This window comes from Doryrhamphus excisus, linkage group LG4 (genome assembly GCF_037039965.1).
Source record: "Doryrhamphus excisus strain RoL-2023G ecotype Guam linkage group LG4, RoL_Dexc_Guam_v1.1, whole genome shotgun sequence".
Taxonomy (NCBI): Eukaryota; Metazoa; Chordata; class Actinopteri; order Syngnathiformes; family Syngnathidae; genus Doryrhamphus; species Doryrhamphus excisus.
In genome coordinates, this window is record NC_136360.1 from 12,273,104 (window position 1) to 12,293,406 (window position 20,303).

Sequence of the window (20,303 nt, forward strand, 5' to 3'; positions counted from 1 at the left end):
GAGAGCGTTGGCGTTTGACCACAACCACATCAAGCAATATGAAAGCATGAATCTGGTTTTGTCAGTTGTTTTCACCACTTAATCACGTGAAATTTTCTGAATGCTTTTGTAAATACGGCACAAAACACACCATACAATTATAAATGTAATTTCCACGTCATTGGTGGATATCTTCTAATAATATTCGCATAATAACGATCAACATTTGAGAACATGGCTGCTTGTTTGACATTCAACATTTATGGATTATAAATGTAACTATGTGATGTTACTTCATGTAACTATTCTGCCAATGAAAATGTCATGTCAATTCAAATGTTTAAAAGTGCAACCCGGGGGCCTTTTGCAGCCCACTGCTGTTTTTTTAATGCCCCACTTCACATTCTAAAAATGTAATTCAACAAGAAAACTGCAAAAAACAGCATGAAAAATAGAACTCCCCTTATTTTTGGAACATTATGTTGCAAAAAAAGTTAAGAGAATAAAGTCAAAATATTATGGGAATAAATTCATAATTATGAGAAAATGTATAAGAAAGTTGAAATAACTGGGAAATTGTTAAAGAGCTGTATTTTTTTTAATTAAAGGCATTCAATTTATTCTGAAAAAAGTCACATAATATGAGGAAAATTACAAACTTTTTAAAACGCTTATGTGAAATGAAAGAAAAAGTTGAATCTTAGGCAAAATGTAGGTTATGGGGTGAAAGTTGTGTTTTGGAAATAAAGTCGCTATATTATGGGAATAAAGTCATAATATTCTAAAAAGAAAATATATTTTTTTGAAAACTACAGCAAAAATGGTTGGGAGGGGGAAATAGGCTTTTTCGCTATCAGAAAGCTGAACTGCTGTTTTTCCTACAGCATTTCAGGGCTATTGGATTCATCCCTGCATGAGATTTGATGCTTGATGCCTTTGGGCCTCTCCCAGCTCAAAGTACATTTAGTCACATGAGAGCAGCACACTGTGGTGAAAGTGCAGGATGGGAGGCCTGGCCACAGACCCATCCCCTTTTTTCCTTCTGCATGTTTGCAGGAGTGCCCGGCAGACGACAATAGACATGCGTCAGTGCTGGCAGGCTACAAACCAGAAAAGTCGGTTTCACATCTGCTTGGTATGTGAATGGAAGAGGTCTCATGAGTCACACGTCCACGCTTGCACGTTTGTTCTGACGCCGTGCCTTCATCAGCAAGTTTCACCTTTCTAGTCATACATTTTGACTTTTTGTATTTTTTTTAGCCGATTCAGACAACTAAACACACAATAAGTGTGTGTGTGTTGTAAACTTGGAGAGGTATTTGACTTTTCTGCAATCCAAACAAGATGCCTTCACCGAATAGGTCACCGGTGTCACAAGTTCCACTCAGGTGTCTGGTTTTGCTATCTCATCCATGGAGTTCAGGTAAGACATTCTCGGAATCAGGTGCTGATTAGATAAGTACAACATAGTTTCAGGGAGACGCAGTGTTATAGAGTAACTGCAAAATATTCCATTTCAGGGGTACACTTCAGAATAAAAGACCAGTTAAAGGCTCAGCAGGTTTAATACACTTCTTTCTTGAAAAAATAAATAAATAAAAACTTCAATTATATTAGAAAGGCAGGAAGTGAACAAATGCAACAGTTACTGATTGTAAAAGTACCAGATGGAGGGGTAGGATTTAATAAGCTTTGCTTCTTCCTACTCCTTTTGGACACGTGGAACTGTGAACTGATTATGTGATGCACTCAATTGTAATCTGATGCGTGTTCAAATAAAATAAAACCATTACCGAGAGAACCAGCCAGTTGTTTACATTATTCAACTCTTCTTTCACCATTTTTCATATTTTCTGTGATATTCAATTGGAGATTTTTATTAGCTGTAAGCTATCTTCATTAAAATAATGAAGAAATCAAGGAATATATTGTTAAAATATTGCACTCTCTGTGTGTAATGGATGTATATAATGCCTTACATTATTAGTCTTGCATAACATTTTTAGTATGATGAAAATAATAGCTAAAACCGAAAAAAATCTGATTATTTGCTGACATAGTATGTTAGCCACTTAATGTATAAATGTTGTGCATTGAGTTCCTTTAAATATACTTGGGGTGAAAATAAATACAAAGTGGCTTAAAGTGTTCAATGAAACCATGAAGAAAAGCAAGAGAACATTATTTCATTCATTCATTCATTTTCTACCGCTTATTTGATTTATATAAAATAATATGTGGATTTTCATTGTCATGTTTGAAAGTGCAGTTTTGCATTATGGTCACAAGGTGGCGGTACCGTCAAGGTAAGGGGGAAGTGGCGCATGCGCACTGCCATGTAAACACCCGGTAGGCCGCCTGCCTGAGACGTTGCTCGTTGGTGTCCACGTATTAGTCGGCCGCTATGGCACCCAGCCCACGCAAGAAGACACCCAGTCGGCTTCGCTTGAGAAAATAAAGCCGGTGTAAGTGTCAGAAAAATTGCCTTCCGCAAAACAATGCGGACGACGGTTTGACGCATGGGACTCGGGCAGGCAGGCAAGGAAGTTTGGCGAGGCTTGTTGAGATCGCTTCAAGGTAAATATGGACGTTGTCTTTTTCCTCCCTCGGGCTCTGTCTAATTACTGACTCGTACTGTATAGTCTTAACACGGCGATTGGGAAATAGTTTGTCAGCATCACAGCATGGGTCTGTTTTGTTAGACATTGTTTTGTTAGTTAGCACATAGCTAGTTGCCTCGTTAGCTTCTCTTGTGTGTGCTATGTCTTGCTATAGTCATGGCCATAAAGTATATTTATTTCAATGTCGTGTTTACACTATTGAAAGTGTCGATGAGCTCCAGCTGGGAGAGAGCTGCTAGCAGTGTTGATGTTCTATGCTGATCTCATTTCAGCCCCAACACTCAACACCAGGGAGCCATAAAAGGAGCATTGCAGTGCCTACACAAGTCAGGCATGAGTCTAGTGAGGAACATGATAATAATGTTATGTGATCGGCAGGACCGCAGTGACCGGTGCAAGCTGCAACAAGCACACACTGAGCTCCGAGGCAGGTTCAATAAATCCATCATGTCTGCCTTCTGTTGGATGCAATGACTCCTTGTTAAGACTCCAGCCAACAGATGTGAGGGTGCGGATGATATGAGAGTCTGCAGGAGAAGAGCAGGGCTATGGAGTAAATAAAAGTGTTAATGTGGCGTAAAGGTGACCATTGATGTGTTGACTGAGCACTTGAGGTCAATTTAAATGCTCTTTTAACACAGGGGTGTCCAAAGTGCCATTTGGGCCTGTGGCTGTTCTTTTATTGACCCCCTGCACAGTCTAAAAATATAATTCAACAAGAAAACAAGAGCAAACAGGAATTTTACAAGGATAAATGGAAAATATTACAAGGAAAAAGGTGTAGTCTAATGAGAAAATGTATACGTTTTATGAAGATGATATACCATGGAAGAAAATGGCATTTTAGTAACATAAAGTTGAAATATTAAACAAAAGCAACATTGTTTTTTTTAAGGTTGTACTATCATGGGAACCAAACAAAACAGTAAATGAAGTTGTTTGGAACATTAGGTTGCCAAAAAGGTGATGTTACGAGAATATAGTTATATATAGTTATATGTTATGGGAATAAATTCATAAGTACGAGAAAAACGTTTTTTTTAATTGGCCCACTGCACATTCTAAAAATATCGTTCGTAGCAGCCAAAATGGAAAAAAGTAATTTCACAAGAAAAGCTCACAATATGATGATTACAATAGTGTAATATTATGAGGGAAATGTCATTCTAGTAGGCGGCATGGCGGTCAAGTGATTAGCGTGCAGACCTCACAGCTGGGAGACCAGGGCCATCCACCCTCGGCCATCTCTGTGTGGGTTCAATTCCACCCTCGGCCATCTCTGTGTGGAGTTATTGGAATAAATTCAGAAACCTGAGAAAAAAATGACAAAAGCTGGTTTGGGATGTCTCAAAACGCTCGGTTCCAGAGGGTGTTGCAAAACTGTTTCTTTGGGATGTCACAGAGGAGCGGGCTTCCTTATGGGCATGCCTGTCGGTGAGATACACTTGCTGTCCTCTCCCAAGCTCTGCTTCTCTGTTTACATTGCGAGTAACGGCTCGTCAGGGAGGGCCACATTTGTTAACAATTCATAACGACGCCACGCGGGCCATGAGTTGAATACATCAAAAAAGACAGTTTTCATAGGCAGCACGAAATCCAAAGAAATACAGCTGGATAGGTGCAGATTCTGGAAGATCTAGAAAGCTTTCTGTGCTGGTTATCCTATAGGAGTCCATAACTCAATACAAAGGGCTGAAAAATGAGCATAATGGGTCCCCTTTAAGAAGAAAGACCCACAGCAAAAAATGGGGGACAAGAAGTGAAGACAAAGCTGAGGTGCAGTTTCCTTTCTTGAAATACATCAAACTTTGGACACTTCTGTTTTAACAATTCTCACAAAAACATTTTCCAGGTGTAGATGAGCTCTAACTTGTACTTGTGAGTACTGTACATTGCAGAGTGGGGTTCCACTGCCGTACTTAGTGCTTATTTTGTTAAATTGTCATCAGCTTAATGCCATCATGTTTATGTAGCCAGAAGTCAAGCACAGTCCGTCGAATGAGAAAGCAGGACAACATTTGCATGCAAACTTTGCAGCTTCTTTAAGCTTCCTTTTTCATATGCAAAGAAAGTTTCACTGTGAAAGTTGATGTCATCTCTGTTGGCTTGAGGTGTGCAGTCTGGACTGTAACTGAATGTTAATGACAAGTCCTCATGTTTTTGTCTTGCACACACTGCTAGTTCTCATAATGGGTTGGATTTACAATATATGGCACATTACATAAATCCCTTATCACCCCCAATGACCGTCCTGCATACCGTATGCTGAAGTTGTCAGCTTGGCTGGTGGAAAACCATCCCTTTGGCCACTGCTCTTCCATGGAATGGGGCAAACAGGAAGAGTCCAGATGCCTTTTATTCAACCTGTGCGGATTACCATGACTTGAATGACTCAGACTCTACACATATGTATATTGCAACCAAAAAGTACCGCAGTGTGACTTTAGGGACAGAAACATGGGCAGCAGCCTATCTGACCATGATTGGGATTTAACTGCCAACCCTCGGATTACTGGACAACCTGATCTACCCCATGATCCATCACAGCCACATTATCGACTTAGTGGACTGTATTGTATCATTGCTGTAAGCAACACAAAATGTGTACTTTTCATGTAGTTGTATGTAAGTTGCTATGCAGCCCATGCAAACAGGAACAAAGCTTAAAATAAGTCATGTGTCACCGACGTCCTCTGATTGTGAAACATCTGAATGAGTCGAAAGTTTCCTTGCCCGAGTTTTTCTCACTCATTAAGCATGCTCGCCGCGTCTCAACGCCCCACCGCCCCTGCTTCTTTTTGAGTTCCCCGGTGCACACAAAGGAGGGTCGGCTGCGAGCCTTGAGGATTTATGGGCAAGCCTCGCCGGGCTAAAGAGAAGGAATGTCCTCCACAGCCACCTGGAGTTGCACATGGGAGGGGCTGAATTAAAAGGGACGTTTGTGGGGAAATTAAAAGATTCAGTCAGGTTTCTGGGCTGCCTGGGATCACTTGGGTCGATCACTGAGTTGTCCAGGTGAGTGCAGCAGAGGACGTCCAATGATGAGGTGCTATCTTTCAGAAGTGTAACGCCAAATAGGCATTGTCACCGAGTGAGTTTCCGGGGTAATTTCCTGGTGGAGGCTACTTTTTCACTTTTGCTTTTGTCTTGTGTAGGTTCAAGTAATTGTGTTGTTGTCCTGCTTGGACACAATGAGATATCAGTGTGTGGTCTCTGAAGCTTTCAACCTCTTTAAACGCACACTTGTCCTTGTGTTTTTCCGGCTTGCGCCCTCTGCAGGTGGCGACAGACAAGGTTGCTGGTAAGCTGAGTTCTACTCTCTCATGGGTGAAGAACTCTGTGTCGCACACGGTCAGTCAGATGGCTAGCCAGGTGGCCGCGCCCACGTCCCTGCCGACCACCTCCTCCTCCACGTCTCTGTCCTCGCCGGCCCTCTCGCCGTCCTCGCCGCCGTTGCTCAGCCCGGATGACGTGGAGCTGCTCGCCAAGCTGGAGGAGCAGAACAGGTGAGTGGGCCGCAGAAAATTCCCCCGCATTGTTCGCCGTGGGTTTAAGTCGAATTGGTCAGTGCTTTCAAAAGAGGAGCACGGGATGATCTTGCTTCCTGACAGAAACCTTTCAGATGAAAATCTTTCATTTGGCTCACCGAGGGCTTGTTTGTGCAGCTCTGGAGGCAAAGCAGGGTCAAATGCTCTGACTTGGGATGGGCAGTCAAAGAAATGTTTTTGCCTGAGGCTCAGAGCTAAACATGTTCAAGTTCAAATTGACAACCCGAGTGTAACAAAATCAATTAAGGTCCAGTCCAGTGACTCTTGCCAAGCCGTCTAGTGAGTCAGTGCAGCAGACACTGGTGTGTTAACGTCACCGACCTGGGGAACTTCAGTCCATTCAGTCTACACTGCTGTTTGCTTCCTATAACGTTGTCCAACGTAGCGACTCTACAACATATCCTCATTAACAATGGATTTGTTGTGCTCGTCAGTAATGTGGACTCACCAGTAAAGAGGATGAGAAAGTCATGTCCTCATTGACTCTCGTGTGCAACAGAGGTTGTAGTGTTCATGTGAACTTTGACCACCACTCCGGCGCGTAGAGACACAGCTGGACCCTTCAACAACACGGCTCTGTGTCGACGCCCGGCCAATCAAGCTTCTTCTCATGATTCTGTTCTAAAGAGTTGATTGGGTAGGCTTGTGCACTTGGGACACAGGGACGGTCCGTTTGTGCTTGTGTGTTTGCTGAGGCCTTTGGACCCTGCCGTTGCAGATAAACCAGTCCAGCCGTGTGTAACACACATATAGGAGGAAGTCTGTTTCAAGCAGCTGTTGCTCTGGATCTTCTTGAAGATTAGCACCATGAGGGTAACATCATGAACTTGTCATGGTATGGCTTTTTAGGGGGAACTTATTGTGGACTTGAAGGAGTTAGAACGTGTGTCATGGTGTTGACGGAAAGCACCCAGCTGTGGTTTGTAGTTCCTCGTGCTTATGGTAAACCCTGCTTGATCCAAATATGCATGTTGGTGAATTATTTGCAGAGCTGCTGGTGTGTTTCCGAACAGGCTCTCTAAAATCCAGCGTAAAGTCGTTCCTTTTGTTCAGCTTGTTGTCCGAGCCGAGTGAGAAGCTCCCTTGCTCTTTGTGGCCGCGGGTTCCGCCCACGCGACCCAAATGCTGCTGAAACCCGAGTCCACTGTTGTGCGCTGACGGCCGCTGCCATTTTCCAAGATCAGGTGCCTGAGAGTTTGTGTGTGCACTGTCAAAGGTCACAAGAAATGTTTTTGGGGGGGGCATCCCAGGGAGCTGCTTCAGACAGCGACTGTAGACACCACACAGGAAATATTTGACAGACCTCCCCTGGTCTGGATTTGTTCTGGTGCCAGTACAATTGAAATTGATGCCAAGACTCCTCTACACTCCGAGTCCTTTCCTTGTTGTGTGCCTGCATGGAGAAAAGCAACCAAGCAGGATACAGTACACACAGAGTCGATTGCCCACTGTCAGGGTTACGTTGCAAGACCTCCAGCCAATGGCGAAAAAACAGACAACGTACCCGTAAAACGCCCCACAGTTTCATCCGGCCTGTGGAACCATTTGGAATGGCATTGAGTTGGAATAATAATGGGTTGGAATAGAACACGTGCCAAAGCTTTGACACACACAACTAGTGTTTTGAAGACAAGCCATAAGTATTATTGTGATAAGAGAGCAACATTGTTTAGTGACAGTTTCATAACGTAAGATGTGATAATGATTGATGTATCCCATGAATGTATTAGCCACTTGTACTGCAGAGCTGGCTACAGTAGATGCTACCAGCCATGCATGTAAACAAAAATTCCAAAAAGTCACGCTGGCATGAATAGGCTTAGCATGTGACAAGCTGTCGTCAAATGACTACACATTGTACGGGCTATCATTCACCCTGACGATAATAAGACACAAAGCGAAAGTCAATACAAGAAACATTTTAAATAATTTTCAAACTAACTGTAAGTGTGTATGTGTGTGTAACTGATGATCTAACTTGTGTGTGGACGTTTGCAGGCTCCTGGAGACGGACAGCAAGTCACTACGCTCCATGAACGGCTCCAGGAGAAACAGCGGTTCGTCACTGGTGTCCAGCTCCTCTGCCTCGTCCAACCTCTCACACCTGGAGGAGGATACATGGATCCTGTGGGGGCGAATCGTCAATGAATGGGAGGATGTGCGTAAGAAGAAGGAGAAGCAGCTCAAGGTGAGGATAAGCCATTTGTACATAACGTGAGACAAAAGCTTGTGCTGGTTTTGATTGTGATGGAAGACATAATTACTTGTAGGAAAGAGCTTCACGCACACATATTCAACAGGCTGCTGTGTTGTGTTTGCGCAGAACTGTTTTTCCTTTGCTATCTTTGTGCCTGGCGAGCTTGCCACGAGTCCTTCAACTTATTTTAGCCGACGACATCTAAAGCTAATTTTAGAGCACCTCTCTCCTGCGGCCCCCTCTTTAAAGCTCCAGTGGGAGACGGAGAAGTAGTAAAACTTGTGAAACCCTCTTTAAAAGTAGTGTGGAACAAATAGTGTGGAATATGTTCCACCCTCTGACCTCTGTGTGGAGTTTGCATGCTCTCCCAAGTGCATGCGTGGGTACCCGGTTTCCTCCCACATTCCAAAAACATGCTAGGTTAATTGGCAACTCCAAATTGTCCATAGGTATGAATGTGAGTGTGAATGGTTGTCTATATGTGCCCTTTGATTGGCTGGCGACCAGTCCAGGGTGTCCGTTATGTGTTGCGCTGTGTCCCTTTGCACCGTATTGCCATGCTAGTTGTTGGCTACCGTTTGCAAATTGTGCTCCCCTTCCTTAGCCAAGCGCCTAGCCTTAGCCAAGCAAGTACTTTGGATTAGGCACATGTAATTGCGACCAGATATAAAAATGTAAATCTAAAAAAAAAAAAAAAGCGCACCAAATCTTTCTGTGGCTGTCCAAAATGAATTTTGGTGGGCCGCCATAAACAAAGGAATGTTTCACCATCTGTACTACTGATACCACCAACTGCTGTCAGATAATGTCACATTCTGCCAGTCGCAGAATGAAGATGTGCTGAAGAACATTGCACATGCTCCCTAATGGGATGGAGAGGCACATCTGTGTGCATGGGACTTGTCTTCAAGTCATTGTGTGTGCGCGTGTCTTGTCTAAACTTGCAGAAGTCCTGCTGAAAGTGAACCTCTGGCCCAGATGCGCCCTGGACCGTCCAGATGCACGCTCACGTGCATCCAAATGCCATAGCAGGAAAGACCAGTGTGCCTCGTCAGCACAGGAAGTTGCTTCATCAGATTGTGTCAGCAGGAATAGGAGGAAACAAACCCCACAACGTGCTTGAGAGTCAGATTTAGTTGTAGCATCTTTACCATGTAATGGAATTGTGTGGTTCTGGACCGGTCAGTTTGTCACGGAATATAGATGACGCTATGCGTGTGCATTTCTTGCTGTCGTCCCAGGAAAGTAGGAAGTAGAACCACATTGTTTCCAAAACACCCAGCACCTTCTGACCCACCTCCTTCTCTAGGATCTTGTCCGAAAAGGGATCCCACACCACTTCCGGGCCATCGTGTGGCAACTGTTGTGTAATGCCCAGAACATGCCCATTAAGGATCAGTACTCGGATCTCCTCAAGATGACCTCACCCTGCGAGAAGCTGATTCGTAGAGACATCGCCCGCACTTATCCCGAACATGAGTTCTTCAAGGAGAAGGACAGCCTTGGCCAGGAGGTTCTCTTCAATGTCATGAAGGTAAAGTTCAGTTCTGATGTTGTGAGTATCATTTATTGATGAATCCAAGAATGATTGCATCTTGGCTCTTGAGGCGTATTCTCTGGTGGATCGTGAGGTGGGTTATTGCCAAGGAAGTGCCTTCATCGTCGGGCTGCTGCTCATGCAGGTAACATTCGCTCATGTATGCACGACAACATCACCCCCAAGCTATTCCTCACTGAGGTCCCCCTCCAGATGCCAGAGGAGGAGGCCTTCTGCGTCTTTGTGAAGCTGATGCAGGACTACAGGTTACGGGAGCTCTTCAAGCCAAGTATGGCAGAGCTGGGCCTGTGCATGTACCAATTTGAGTGCATGATCCAGGTAGGAATCTCGCATACACACATGACAATAGTCACACTGGCATGGTGACCATGTGAACATCTGCCCTACAGGAACATCTGCCGGAGCTCCATGTGCACTTTCAGGCACAGAGCTTTCACACCTCCATGTATGCCTCCTCCTGGTTTCTCACCATCTTCCTCACTTGCTTTCCGCTATCCGTTGCCACCAGGATCTTTGACATCTTTATGTGTGAGGTTGGTTCCTCAATGTTTACCTTCTGATATCTTGTTCAGTTGGCTGGAATTGTCAACCTTTAGCACCACCCACTGGCAAGTTGCTAATCTCCATTCACTCGACAGAATCAGAACATAATTAACTGTGCCATCCATCATCAGGGTCTGGAGATTGTGTTCCGAGTGGGACTGGCCATCTTGCAGATGAACCAGGCGGAGCTCATCCAGCTCGACATGGAGGGAATGTTACAGGTACGTCTCGGCCCTGCCCACTTTGTTGTGACATGATCTGTGATTTCGGATTGGTGGGGTCAGAGAACCAGCCCATCAGGGTACATGTTTTGACAGTTTCTTGCAACTCATGCGGCTTCTGCTCCCAAATTGCAGCACTTTCAGAGGGTCATCCCACGGCAAATGGACAGCGGACCCGACAAGGTCATCCAGGCGGCCTATCAAGTCAAGTACAACGCCAAGAAAATGAAAAAGTAAGACGAGGTGCCATTTTTATGCTTGAAAACATAATCTTTCCATTTCCTCCATGTGCATTAAAGGGTGGCGATAAGAGTAGAAGAATGAATAGTTGCTCTGCATCGCCACCGTGTGGCCAAGTATGGAAATATCACAGTGCACCTGTTTCACCTTCTTGTCTTGACTCCCTGCAGGTTGGAGAAGGAGTACACGACCATCAAAACCAAAGAGATGGAGGAGCAGGTGGAGATAAAGGTGAGTGGAGCGTGTCTGCCTCATGTTGCGAAATTTCGTTGCTGCCTCCTCACATCCTGTGTCTGCCGCATCTTTGCAGAGGCTGCGGACGGAGAACCGCCTCCTCAAGCAAAGGATCGACACGCTGGAGAAGGTGAGTGGCGCACGCTCTTCATCCTCATATCTCCATCGTCACTCCCCTGTGGTGGCGCATCAGCTTGCACTAACGGAGCTGGATGTTTTTCTGATGCAATAGCATCAGAGACAAGTGGACAGTTGGTTGCCATGGCAATCATTTGCGCTGACATCACTAACTGAGGCCGACAGTGTGCTTGTGCATGTGAAGTTGCACCGTGTAGCCTTGTGCGCCAATGCCAAGCATGAGGCGGATGTATTCGGGAGGGTGGGGGGAGTCTAACCCACCTCAGATTAGTGAACAGTTCTTTACAAGAAGAAGCTGGATGCTTCCTTATCTTCATCGCTCTTCATCTCATAACTCTTTGGACCTTCTTGTCACTAACTGGCCCAAAAGCCAAGTGGACCCACAATATCTGGAAGCTCGTTTTTGCGCCCACTTGCCCTTTGCACGCTCTCATGTCACTAACGCTCGCTGCTTCCAGTCGCCGTATAACTGGCTCCTCCCACTCACCCCCCTTCATCTTCATTCTCACCCTCATCTGTTACCACATCTTGCATGCGATGTTCCTTTTGCAACCCCCGACACAAGCACGGTGTGCACAATAAAAATGCTTAGCCAAGCCCTGGAGGGGGGAAATGAACATTGCATTTCTTTTCTGAAAACCAAATCAGTTATCTTGTGTGTGCTTAAACTGTCCTCTGCATTGTCTCTCTGCTCTCTTGTCGATATTTCTGTTTTGTAGGAAAGCGCTTCCCTGGCAGATAGATTGATCCAGGTATATTTTTTTTTTTTCCCCGCACCCTTTCTCTTAAGCATCGCATGCTAAAGTAATCATAGCACCATGAAGAAAGTCATATAGGAAGATGACGACAATTTGGGAACATTAACAAAGGGCATAATTATCATTAAAAAAATAACCAGGTCATATCAGTGCATGAAATAATCACACTGACAGAATAATAAAATATAACCAAAATATACAATGTGTATTTCACCTGAAGAAGCAAGCACGTTTTCTAACCGACAGGGGGCGGCATGCTGTCAAAAATGCCCCTAAAAATGCCCGAAAACTATTGAAGTGAAACTCAACCATCATCACACTGCTGATGGCTGTATCAACTTTGGAGGAACAAATTGGTATTACAAGCACACTAGCTTGTTCAGGTGTTTACAAAAATGCTCCTTTTAAAACAAGCATGCTATTCCAGACAACCCCAACTTCCTTCTCTTCTTCTAATGTATTCCCCCCACCCCCCCATTTCGTTTGTTCTTTTCTCTTCCACCTCCTGTCGTGCTCACTTTACCGTCCCCCTGGCCTCGGTTGGTTGCGTCCTAAAGGGACAAGTGACTCGGGCTCAGGAGGCGGAGGAGAACTACCTGGTCAAGCGGGAGTTGGCCACAATCAAACAGCAAAGCGAGGAGGCTGGTGCTCAACTGGAGCAGGCCAAGAAAACCATCTGGCAGCTTCAGCAGCAGCAGCCGCAAGCGGTAAGATGGCCACAGGATGACGCTACTGGCAGGCTGGGACAGGAGTCTTCCAAACTTGTTTGTGTAGTGCAAAAACCTTTGAGGATGTGTTCTATAGGAATCTAATGTCCTGTTGCCGCACCAAGCAACAGCAAGGACGCGGCGGCAGAGCGAGCAAAGGAGCTGGGATTTGCAATGCATGAAGTCACATTTAGATACCCTTCTGTTTAAATGTCACAAGTGTGCAGCGACATGTGAGGGCCACTTTTCACACCCACGTCTGCGCACTGCATGTTCTGTTTGCAAAATCTGTTGACACGACACAGTTAATTATTGATGCACACTGTGTCTTTTACATAATGTGTCATGTGGCTGCACAATGAGCACCTTGAGTTATTCACGCAGGAAGCAACATGGCCAGTGTGTTTGGATTTTTCCCAATTAGACCTTTCACAAGAGGGAAAGTGCTCGATACACGTGATATTTTGTTAACGAGTGATGACCTGCTCACCTGTGGTGCTTGCTGCTCGCAGAAGGCGGCGTCACGCTGCTCGGAGGAGGCGGTCCTGCAGCTGGAGAGAGAGCTTGTGCAGGCCAGACTAAAGGAGGCGGAGTCCCAGTGTGCCCTCAAGGAGATGCAAGACAAGATTCTGGACATGGAGAAGGTGTGTGGATGAAAAGTCCTCCATCAAGGCCAAGCAAGCTTATTTTGGATAACTCATCTACTCATTCACAACATTTTGTAGAAATCTGTTCATTGTATATTTTTCTAAAGCTAAAGTCATTGGTGCTGGTAATAACTACACAACATGACAATGCCTTTACTTATTTGTATTTTTTTTACCTCCTTTAGAGGAACACGTCGCTTCCGGATGACACTAATGTGGCGCGACTACAAGAGGAGCTGATTGGAGTCAAGCTGAGGGAGGCCGAAGCCCTCACTGGCCTGAAGGAGCTGCGGCAACAAGTGCGAGACCTGGAGGATCACTGGCAGGTGGGAATGGATTATTGCATCATTATGGAAGGTACAAACAATTGCAGTTGTACTGACCGTAGCTCCACCCCCTGCAGCGCCACCTGGCCCGCACGTCCGGTCGCTGGAGGGAAAGCCCCAAGAAGAACACCCTGAGCGAGCTGCAGGATGAGCTAATGACCGTCCGGCTGCGGGAGGCTGAGGCTCAGGCAGAGCTGCGAGAGAACCGGCAGAGGATGTTGGAGCTGGAAACCCAGGTCAGACACGCTGCGACCTTCACAATAAAAGCACTTTGACCATGCTGGCATGCAGTGGCCTCCAGAGGGCAGCAGTCATCTCTGCCGGTGTGTCTCTCTGAGTGGAAACACAGTATGTAGGGATGGGTGCACGATTGGAAGAGGTGGTCAAGGGCCCGTCATGATTCCATGCACAAGCGCAACATAATGGAGACTTATAGCTGGTTCTCAATGAAGATTGGCACAATTCATAATGAAAAACAAAATACAAAAAAAAGTTTGAATAGTCAACAGTCAAAACCACAGCAGACTTGATCACTCAGATCTGTGTGTGTGGGTAATAAAAACATCTCTTAATTCATGCGGTAGGTGCCAAAATTGAACAGCCGCAGCCTTGCATGTGATGAATAATCAGCACTCCAAATAAGACTGGAATTAATCCACTAGTCATCCATATTGGAGTATTACAGCAAAATAAAACATGTCATTCAATTAATGCGATCACCCCTTTTGTAATTGACAGTTGCAAATTTGTGCAGAATAATAATCAGACTAAAAAAAAGCAAATAGTCCAATAATAATAATAATCAGATAAATGACAGATACAGCAGAATAGAAGTGATTGGACAATGGGCCATGACACGGGGAATTGCGCCAGCAGGGTACAAATTGCCTTGTGTGCAAACCTTCAACTGTTTTTTTTCCCCCACAGAATCAAATTCACAACAATCAGTTGCGGCGGGCGGAGCAAGAGGGTCGAAGTCTTCAGGAGCGCGTGCAAACATTGACCACGCAGAACAAAGACCTCCACGGGCAACTGCAAGAGATCAAACGCCGACAAGCGGAGATCGAATGCAAGGTGCTACTGACCCTGAATGTATAGAATGTGACTCAAGAGTCGTCACGCCCAGTCTCATGAATGTAAACATTTCTCAGAGTAAAGAGGAAGTGATGGCGGTGAGGCTACGAGAGGCTGACAACATCGCCGCCATGGCTGAACTGCAGCAGCAGATCTCCGAGCTGGAGATTCAGGTAATGTTTTTTGTCCATATGAGGGCTCACTGCACCACACTCATTATGCAGTGCCAATGCATGTATAGCCACAATTCAGTGTTCCTTGCACAGTGACAACAAGATGACAGTGGAATCCGCCTATCTCCATGCTCCTCTAGACGGTAGTTATTTTGCAGCAGGCTGCTAACCAGATACGATACGAAACAATTTGAAAGAAATGGCCCATTTGTGTCTCAAATTGTATGTTAACAAAAGCAATCAACCGTGCCTGTTGATGTCACTTAGGTGGACACTCTTCAACAATAACAACATCTTGGAACCGGACTTGTTGGTGACATAAGCAGGACAGACTTAAGCAGGTTCCACTGTACCAAGATTACATTTGTTTGATCCTGCCCTTTGGCTGACAAGCTCACAGACGCCCCCTCAATGTGAAGTAATGTGATGACTGACGTTGTGAAAATGTGAAGCAGTTTCAGGTTGATCAAAACACTATTTATAGGCATGACACTAACCCCCGGTGTACTCACCAAGAGGTGCAGCATGCACATACACGCATCTGCTGCAGTTTCACATAGATGTCATGCATGTTTTTCTGTGATTGGCTGCAATGGGATTAAAGATTGTCGCTTAAATCACGGCTGCTTCAGCTGTTTGTTGTGACTAAGACCTTGTCCTAGTGTTTGTCTTTTTTGTAACTTTTTCAGGCAATTGATTGGCTACATTCTGTACACTAAGTTCGACTTGATTTGCATCTTACAAGAAGGTGTCATCTTTGTCAACATGTGGCTTTTTTTGTTAGTGCTTTAGCAGCACCACATTAGTGTGTGACCGGTGGTGACGTTTGCTGCTCACAGGAAGTGGTTTCACTATTCTCCTGACTTGTTATATGTTATATGAATGTTATATGACCACTGCACTTTGAAGGCTTCGGTGACAGGCTGGCAGATACAACAAAAAAAAAGGTAAAAGTCCTGACATTGTTGTCACTTTGCATAAAAACATTCCTGGCTGAACGTGAGGGAGACGTTTAACGGCCGTTGCCTGACACCTGGAGCATGTCGCAGCTGAGCTCCAGGAAGTGATTGTAACGTGTTTGGGAGCTGGAAAATGCTGAAAAAAAAACAAAAACAACACAATCGCACTTGTTTTGGACTTCTTGGGCATGGGGAGGGCTACTGGGACCTGCCACAGCAGCCCCTCTTCACCGCAGGAAGTTGGCAGTATTTTTAGTACAACAGCATTGAGTCTTTCTCACTGTGACAGTTTGGAGGCAGTTAGCTGGACATTTTATGCTACACATACAGTTTTATTAGTAACTACAGTATATACGATGGGTTATATAGGGGTGGTGTGCATCGATCAGTGACTCCATACGACTGTGCCACGGCCCCTTTGTGTGCCAGAAGAGATCATGTCTATCCAATTTCAGTTCATTGGTGCATAATAATGAAATTACATTCATAATAAATTAAATGGGTCCATTTTTCTCAAACCTACTGTTCCTGATTATTGCCAAGTTTGAGTAATATCACTTGATCAAGCTGAATGAATGATTTGTGGTTATATTGGATAGATATCTGTAGTAGTTGCTATGTTAATGAGCAGCATTACGACACATCTACTGTACAGAATTGTTACCATAAGCGACTTTCCCTTAATGTACAGTATAATGTTTATGAGTAAAGGTGACCTGGTCACAAATTGATTTGTGGTGTGCCATGAAATTTCCCAAAGGTGGGGAAACTGCACTAGAAGAAACGTAGTGGAATTTGTAGCTTGTGAAAGACCTCTAACCCTGTACGTCTTGCTGTCCACAGAAAGAAGAAGGGAAGGTCCAAGGCCAGCTGAACCACAGCGACTCAAACCAGTACATCAGGGACCTCAAAGATCAAATAGCGGAGCTTAAACACGAGGTGAGTCTTTTAAAACGCAGCTGGTGACACCTCGTAGCGGTCCAGATTTGTTTCGCTGCCGATGTGCCTGCTTTGGGTTTAGTTTGAGGCGAACAGACAAGTCAAAGTGTCAACTACACCCAAACACTTCCTGCACGCCACGCCAACATCTTCACACCTTCTGGCAAGTGTGAAAACAAGCCGTCGACCACTACTTTTTACTTTAAGGTTAAGGTGGCAAGTTTTTTTGTCACACTGCCGCCACGATCGGATAAATGCACAACATCCTTGGTTTTGCATGGCCACTACAAGATGTGCATGCACACTCGTTACCAAGGTTGTTTTCAGTTGTTTAACTTAATGTGTTTCTTTCTACTTGTGTGTGTGTGTGTGTGTGTGTGTGTCACACAGCCGGCGGACACAGGTGAGTTGGCACAAGCATAGTGCCACAGGGACAAAAGTATTGGGACAGCTACAGGAAGGGAAAAGTGAGGTCAATATGGGGTCTTCGGAAGAGGAAAAAGGCTGGTACTACTACTACTACTACTGGTGGTATCTGCTTTTGACAGTGGAAAAGTGGGGAAAAACTTGGCCAGAACACTTTGAAAAAGAGCTTAGTGGAATTTTATTGGTTAAATAAAATAAACAGAAATTAATTAAGGGGAGTGTCCCAAGACTTGTGTCCATACAAAATCAGAATTTTAATGTTGTGTTTCATCAACAAGTGCTCTGGAATCATGTGTGTTTGGATCATCAGAGTTTTCCACAGGACTGCATTGTGGCGGTTGGGGGAGGGTTTGCATGATTGGCCATGACACATTTACAAAAAGTCAATAAAAAAAAGCAAAATAAGTAGAGTGGTGCCTTGGTTAACATTGTTAATCCAGATGGTCCGACTCAAACCAAAACAGACTCTAACCAAAGCAAATTTTCCCATAGAAAATCATGTAAATTCAGTTCATCCATTTCATTAATTCATATTCTACCGCTTATCCGCATGAGGATTGCGGGCGTGCTGGAGCCTATCCCAGCTGTCATTGGTACACCCTGGACTGGTCGCCAGCCAATCACAGGGCACTAAGACAAACAGCCATTCACACTCACATTCATACCAATGGACAATTTGGAGTCGCCAATTAATAATTATAAATATGTGCTTTTATTTGAGTCTCTAAAAGACTTCACTTTTGTGACTTTTTTGAAAAAGCAAAAAAAACAGGTAGCGCCATATCTATTTGTGGGGGCCACCAGAAATAGATGAATGGGAAACGCTGCATCAGTACACGTGTGTACAGTCTGTATGTAATTATCTTCTTTGCACAGATCTGCTGCTTAAAGGGGCAACGGGGCGTGGCCAAGCCCTCAACCTATGACGGCATCCACATTATCAACCACTACGGCGATGACGATGAGTCTTATAACTCTTCAGAGGAGGACAGCCCCAAGGACAGTCACCTCCGGGACGGCGAGCGGAGGGGCGGCGGCCGAGTCGTACTGCACCCCAAACAGGGGGACACGGACAGCGAGGATGAGGAGGAAGATGAGGACGGCGAGGCTTTGCAGCTCTGTGTGCCTGCCGCCGTCAGCCACAGGTCCACGACCGTGTGACAGGAAGACGACGGGGACGGGGCTGTATTATCCCAATGGGAATCATTTCACAGCATGAGACACACTTTTTTTTTCCTCCCCTCTTTACCTCGTGTTAGCTTTTTTTGTAAGGTCGCTGAACGCCCATCAGCTGTGAGGTGCTCGAAACTGGACTGGACCTTACATGGAACATTTGTGGAGCTTATCAAACAGGACTGGACCACAGAAATCAGAAGGGGGTGTGTGTGGTGGTAGGACACCCTTGGGGGGGGTGGGCACTAGGCACACAGAAAGAGACAATAAAACATTTTATTCTATATCACACTTCATTCAATGGGATTTTATACTTCTTAACATTATTTTATAAATCAACAGCTCTTCAGTGTTATACTACTGTGTGTGTGTGTGTGTGTGTCTTGTACATGTTTGGTTTATAGTTTGTAATGATGTGTTATGTATTTGCCTTGAGGTCTGAGTGTATCACATCATGCATTATTGTATGATGCTCATGTCTACCATACAAACTGAAAATGGAACTAAAATGGACTTGATGACTTCTCTGGGCCTTCGTAGCACTTTAGCTGTACTGCATCAAGGGGAGGAAGACAAAAAAAGGGATGGTTGTCATGGTAACAGACAAAAAGTTCACTATTGTTTGTGTTTTTGTTTGTTTTAATGACGCGTTGTGTTACCAAAGTTGTGTTCACTCCATTTCACGCACCTGGACCTGAATGTAACACTAACACTTGACTTGGGGGCAGTGAACCCATCAAATTTGGTGTCCACTGGGTGTTGAGGGGCAAGGGAGGGGAGGGTGGGGTTTGGGAGTCTAGTGCAGTGAGAGAACACACACACACACACACACGGATAACATGAGCTTGTTGTGTGAGGAGTTCACAATAAAATGGTTGATGAACGCTGACAAGACATCTTGGTGTGCTTAGAATGCAGGCAGGAAGTGATTTGTGGCTGCTGTTGATGTCATGCTGCAAACCACATTGGAGATGCGCTGGACTGTGGAGATAAAGAACAGTCTGACATGCTGAGAGCTGCTGAGTCTATGTTCAGATCTAGGCCGTGATTTGTTTTTTAAGAATATTAGCTGCCGTTTAGTTTACTCTTAAAGTTTTTAAGATGGCCACGGTTTGACTGTGGAAGAGATCATTTATATTTCCTTTGGATGCAAGCAAACAGGAGCATCCTGGCACACATTGTTTGTGGTTAGAGGCTCTACTGAATGATGTATGTTTAATATGCCCACTTGGTAAGTGCTATGATCTTCCATCAGGACTGTGGCATCATTGGCATCAAGTAAGAAAGATAACATTTGAGTTAGCATTTAGACAAATGTCAATACTATAAGGTAAAAGTTGCGCATCTTTCGCTTGGCTGAATACGCAACCAGTCATCACTATCGTGCGTGTGTAGGCAGGAAACTCGCCAGTGTGCGTCCACGTTTATCTGACACGACGTCATATCTAGCTGACACGCGCCAAGCGGAAGTCTAATCGAGCTGGAGCATGTGGTCGGTCTGATTTCCTGTCTTGAGTCTGCTCCTTCTGATTGGTGACCCCTACAGAGCTAGTCATTAAAAAATAATAAGCTGTCGATTAACCTGATCATTACATGCACGCGCAGGGGGGCGTGTCCAAAAAGGAGAATAATTAAGAATCACCGCAGGCTGCAGCCCACCAAGTGTCTGTCACTGTAATGACCGCGTTGAACGCAACCAAGCAAGACGAACCACACACACAAACACACAGACATGCCGAGAACAAACGTGCACAGTGTCAATGTAAGGGGATGCACGTGGTTCACTATGACGTTTGCCAACTTGATAGAACTGTGCATGCGCATACAACACGCACAAAATGC

At 44.9% G+C, this 20,303-nt stretch overlaps 1 protein-coding gene across 10 annotated transcripts; it reads left to right on the plus strand.

Annotated features, from left to right (window-relative positions):
- Window positions 1-1,226: 1,226 nt before the first annotated feature.
- On the plus strand, window positions 1,227-19,355 carry evi5b (ecotropic viral integration site 5b). 10 transcript variants are annotated; one of them, XM_058072461.2, is made up of 20 exons: window positions 1,227-1,402; window positions 5,880-6,106; window positions 8,147-8,336; window positions 9,655-9,879; window positions 9,953-10,027; window positions 10,096-10,221; window positions 10,293-10,436; window positions 10,578-10,667; window positions 10,803-10,900; window positions 11,078-11,138; window positions 11,218-11,271; window positions 11,999-12,031; window positions 12,595-12,744; window positions 13,257-13,388; window positions 13,577-13,717; window positions 13,795-13,953; window positions 14,645-14,791; window positions 14,869-14,964; window positions 16,767-16,862; window positions 18,165-19,355. In XM_058072461.2, the coding sequence occupies exons 2-20, from the start codon at window positions 5,961-5,963 to the stop codon at window positions 18,447-18,449; spliced, it is 2,448 nt and encodes an 815-aa protein (XP_057928444.2). In that variant the 5' UTR covers window positions 1,227-1,402; window positions 5,880-5,960; the 3' UTR covers window positions 18,450-19,355. The 10 variants fall into 10 exon arrangements, with proteins under 10 accessions (XP_057928444.2, XP_078646331.1, XP_057928442.2 ...); XM_078790205.1 differs by lacking the exons at window positions 1,227-1,402; window positions 18,165-19,355 and adding exons at window positions 2,317-2,556; window positions 17,253-17,688; XM_058072459.2 differs by lacking the exon at window positions 1,227-1,402 and adding an exon at window positions 2,320-2,556.
- Window positions 19,356-20,303: the final 948 nt, after the last annotated feature.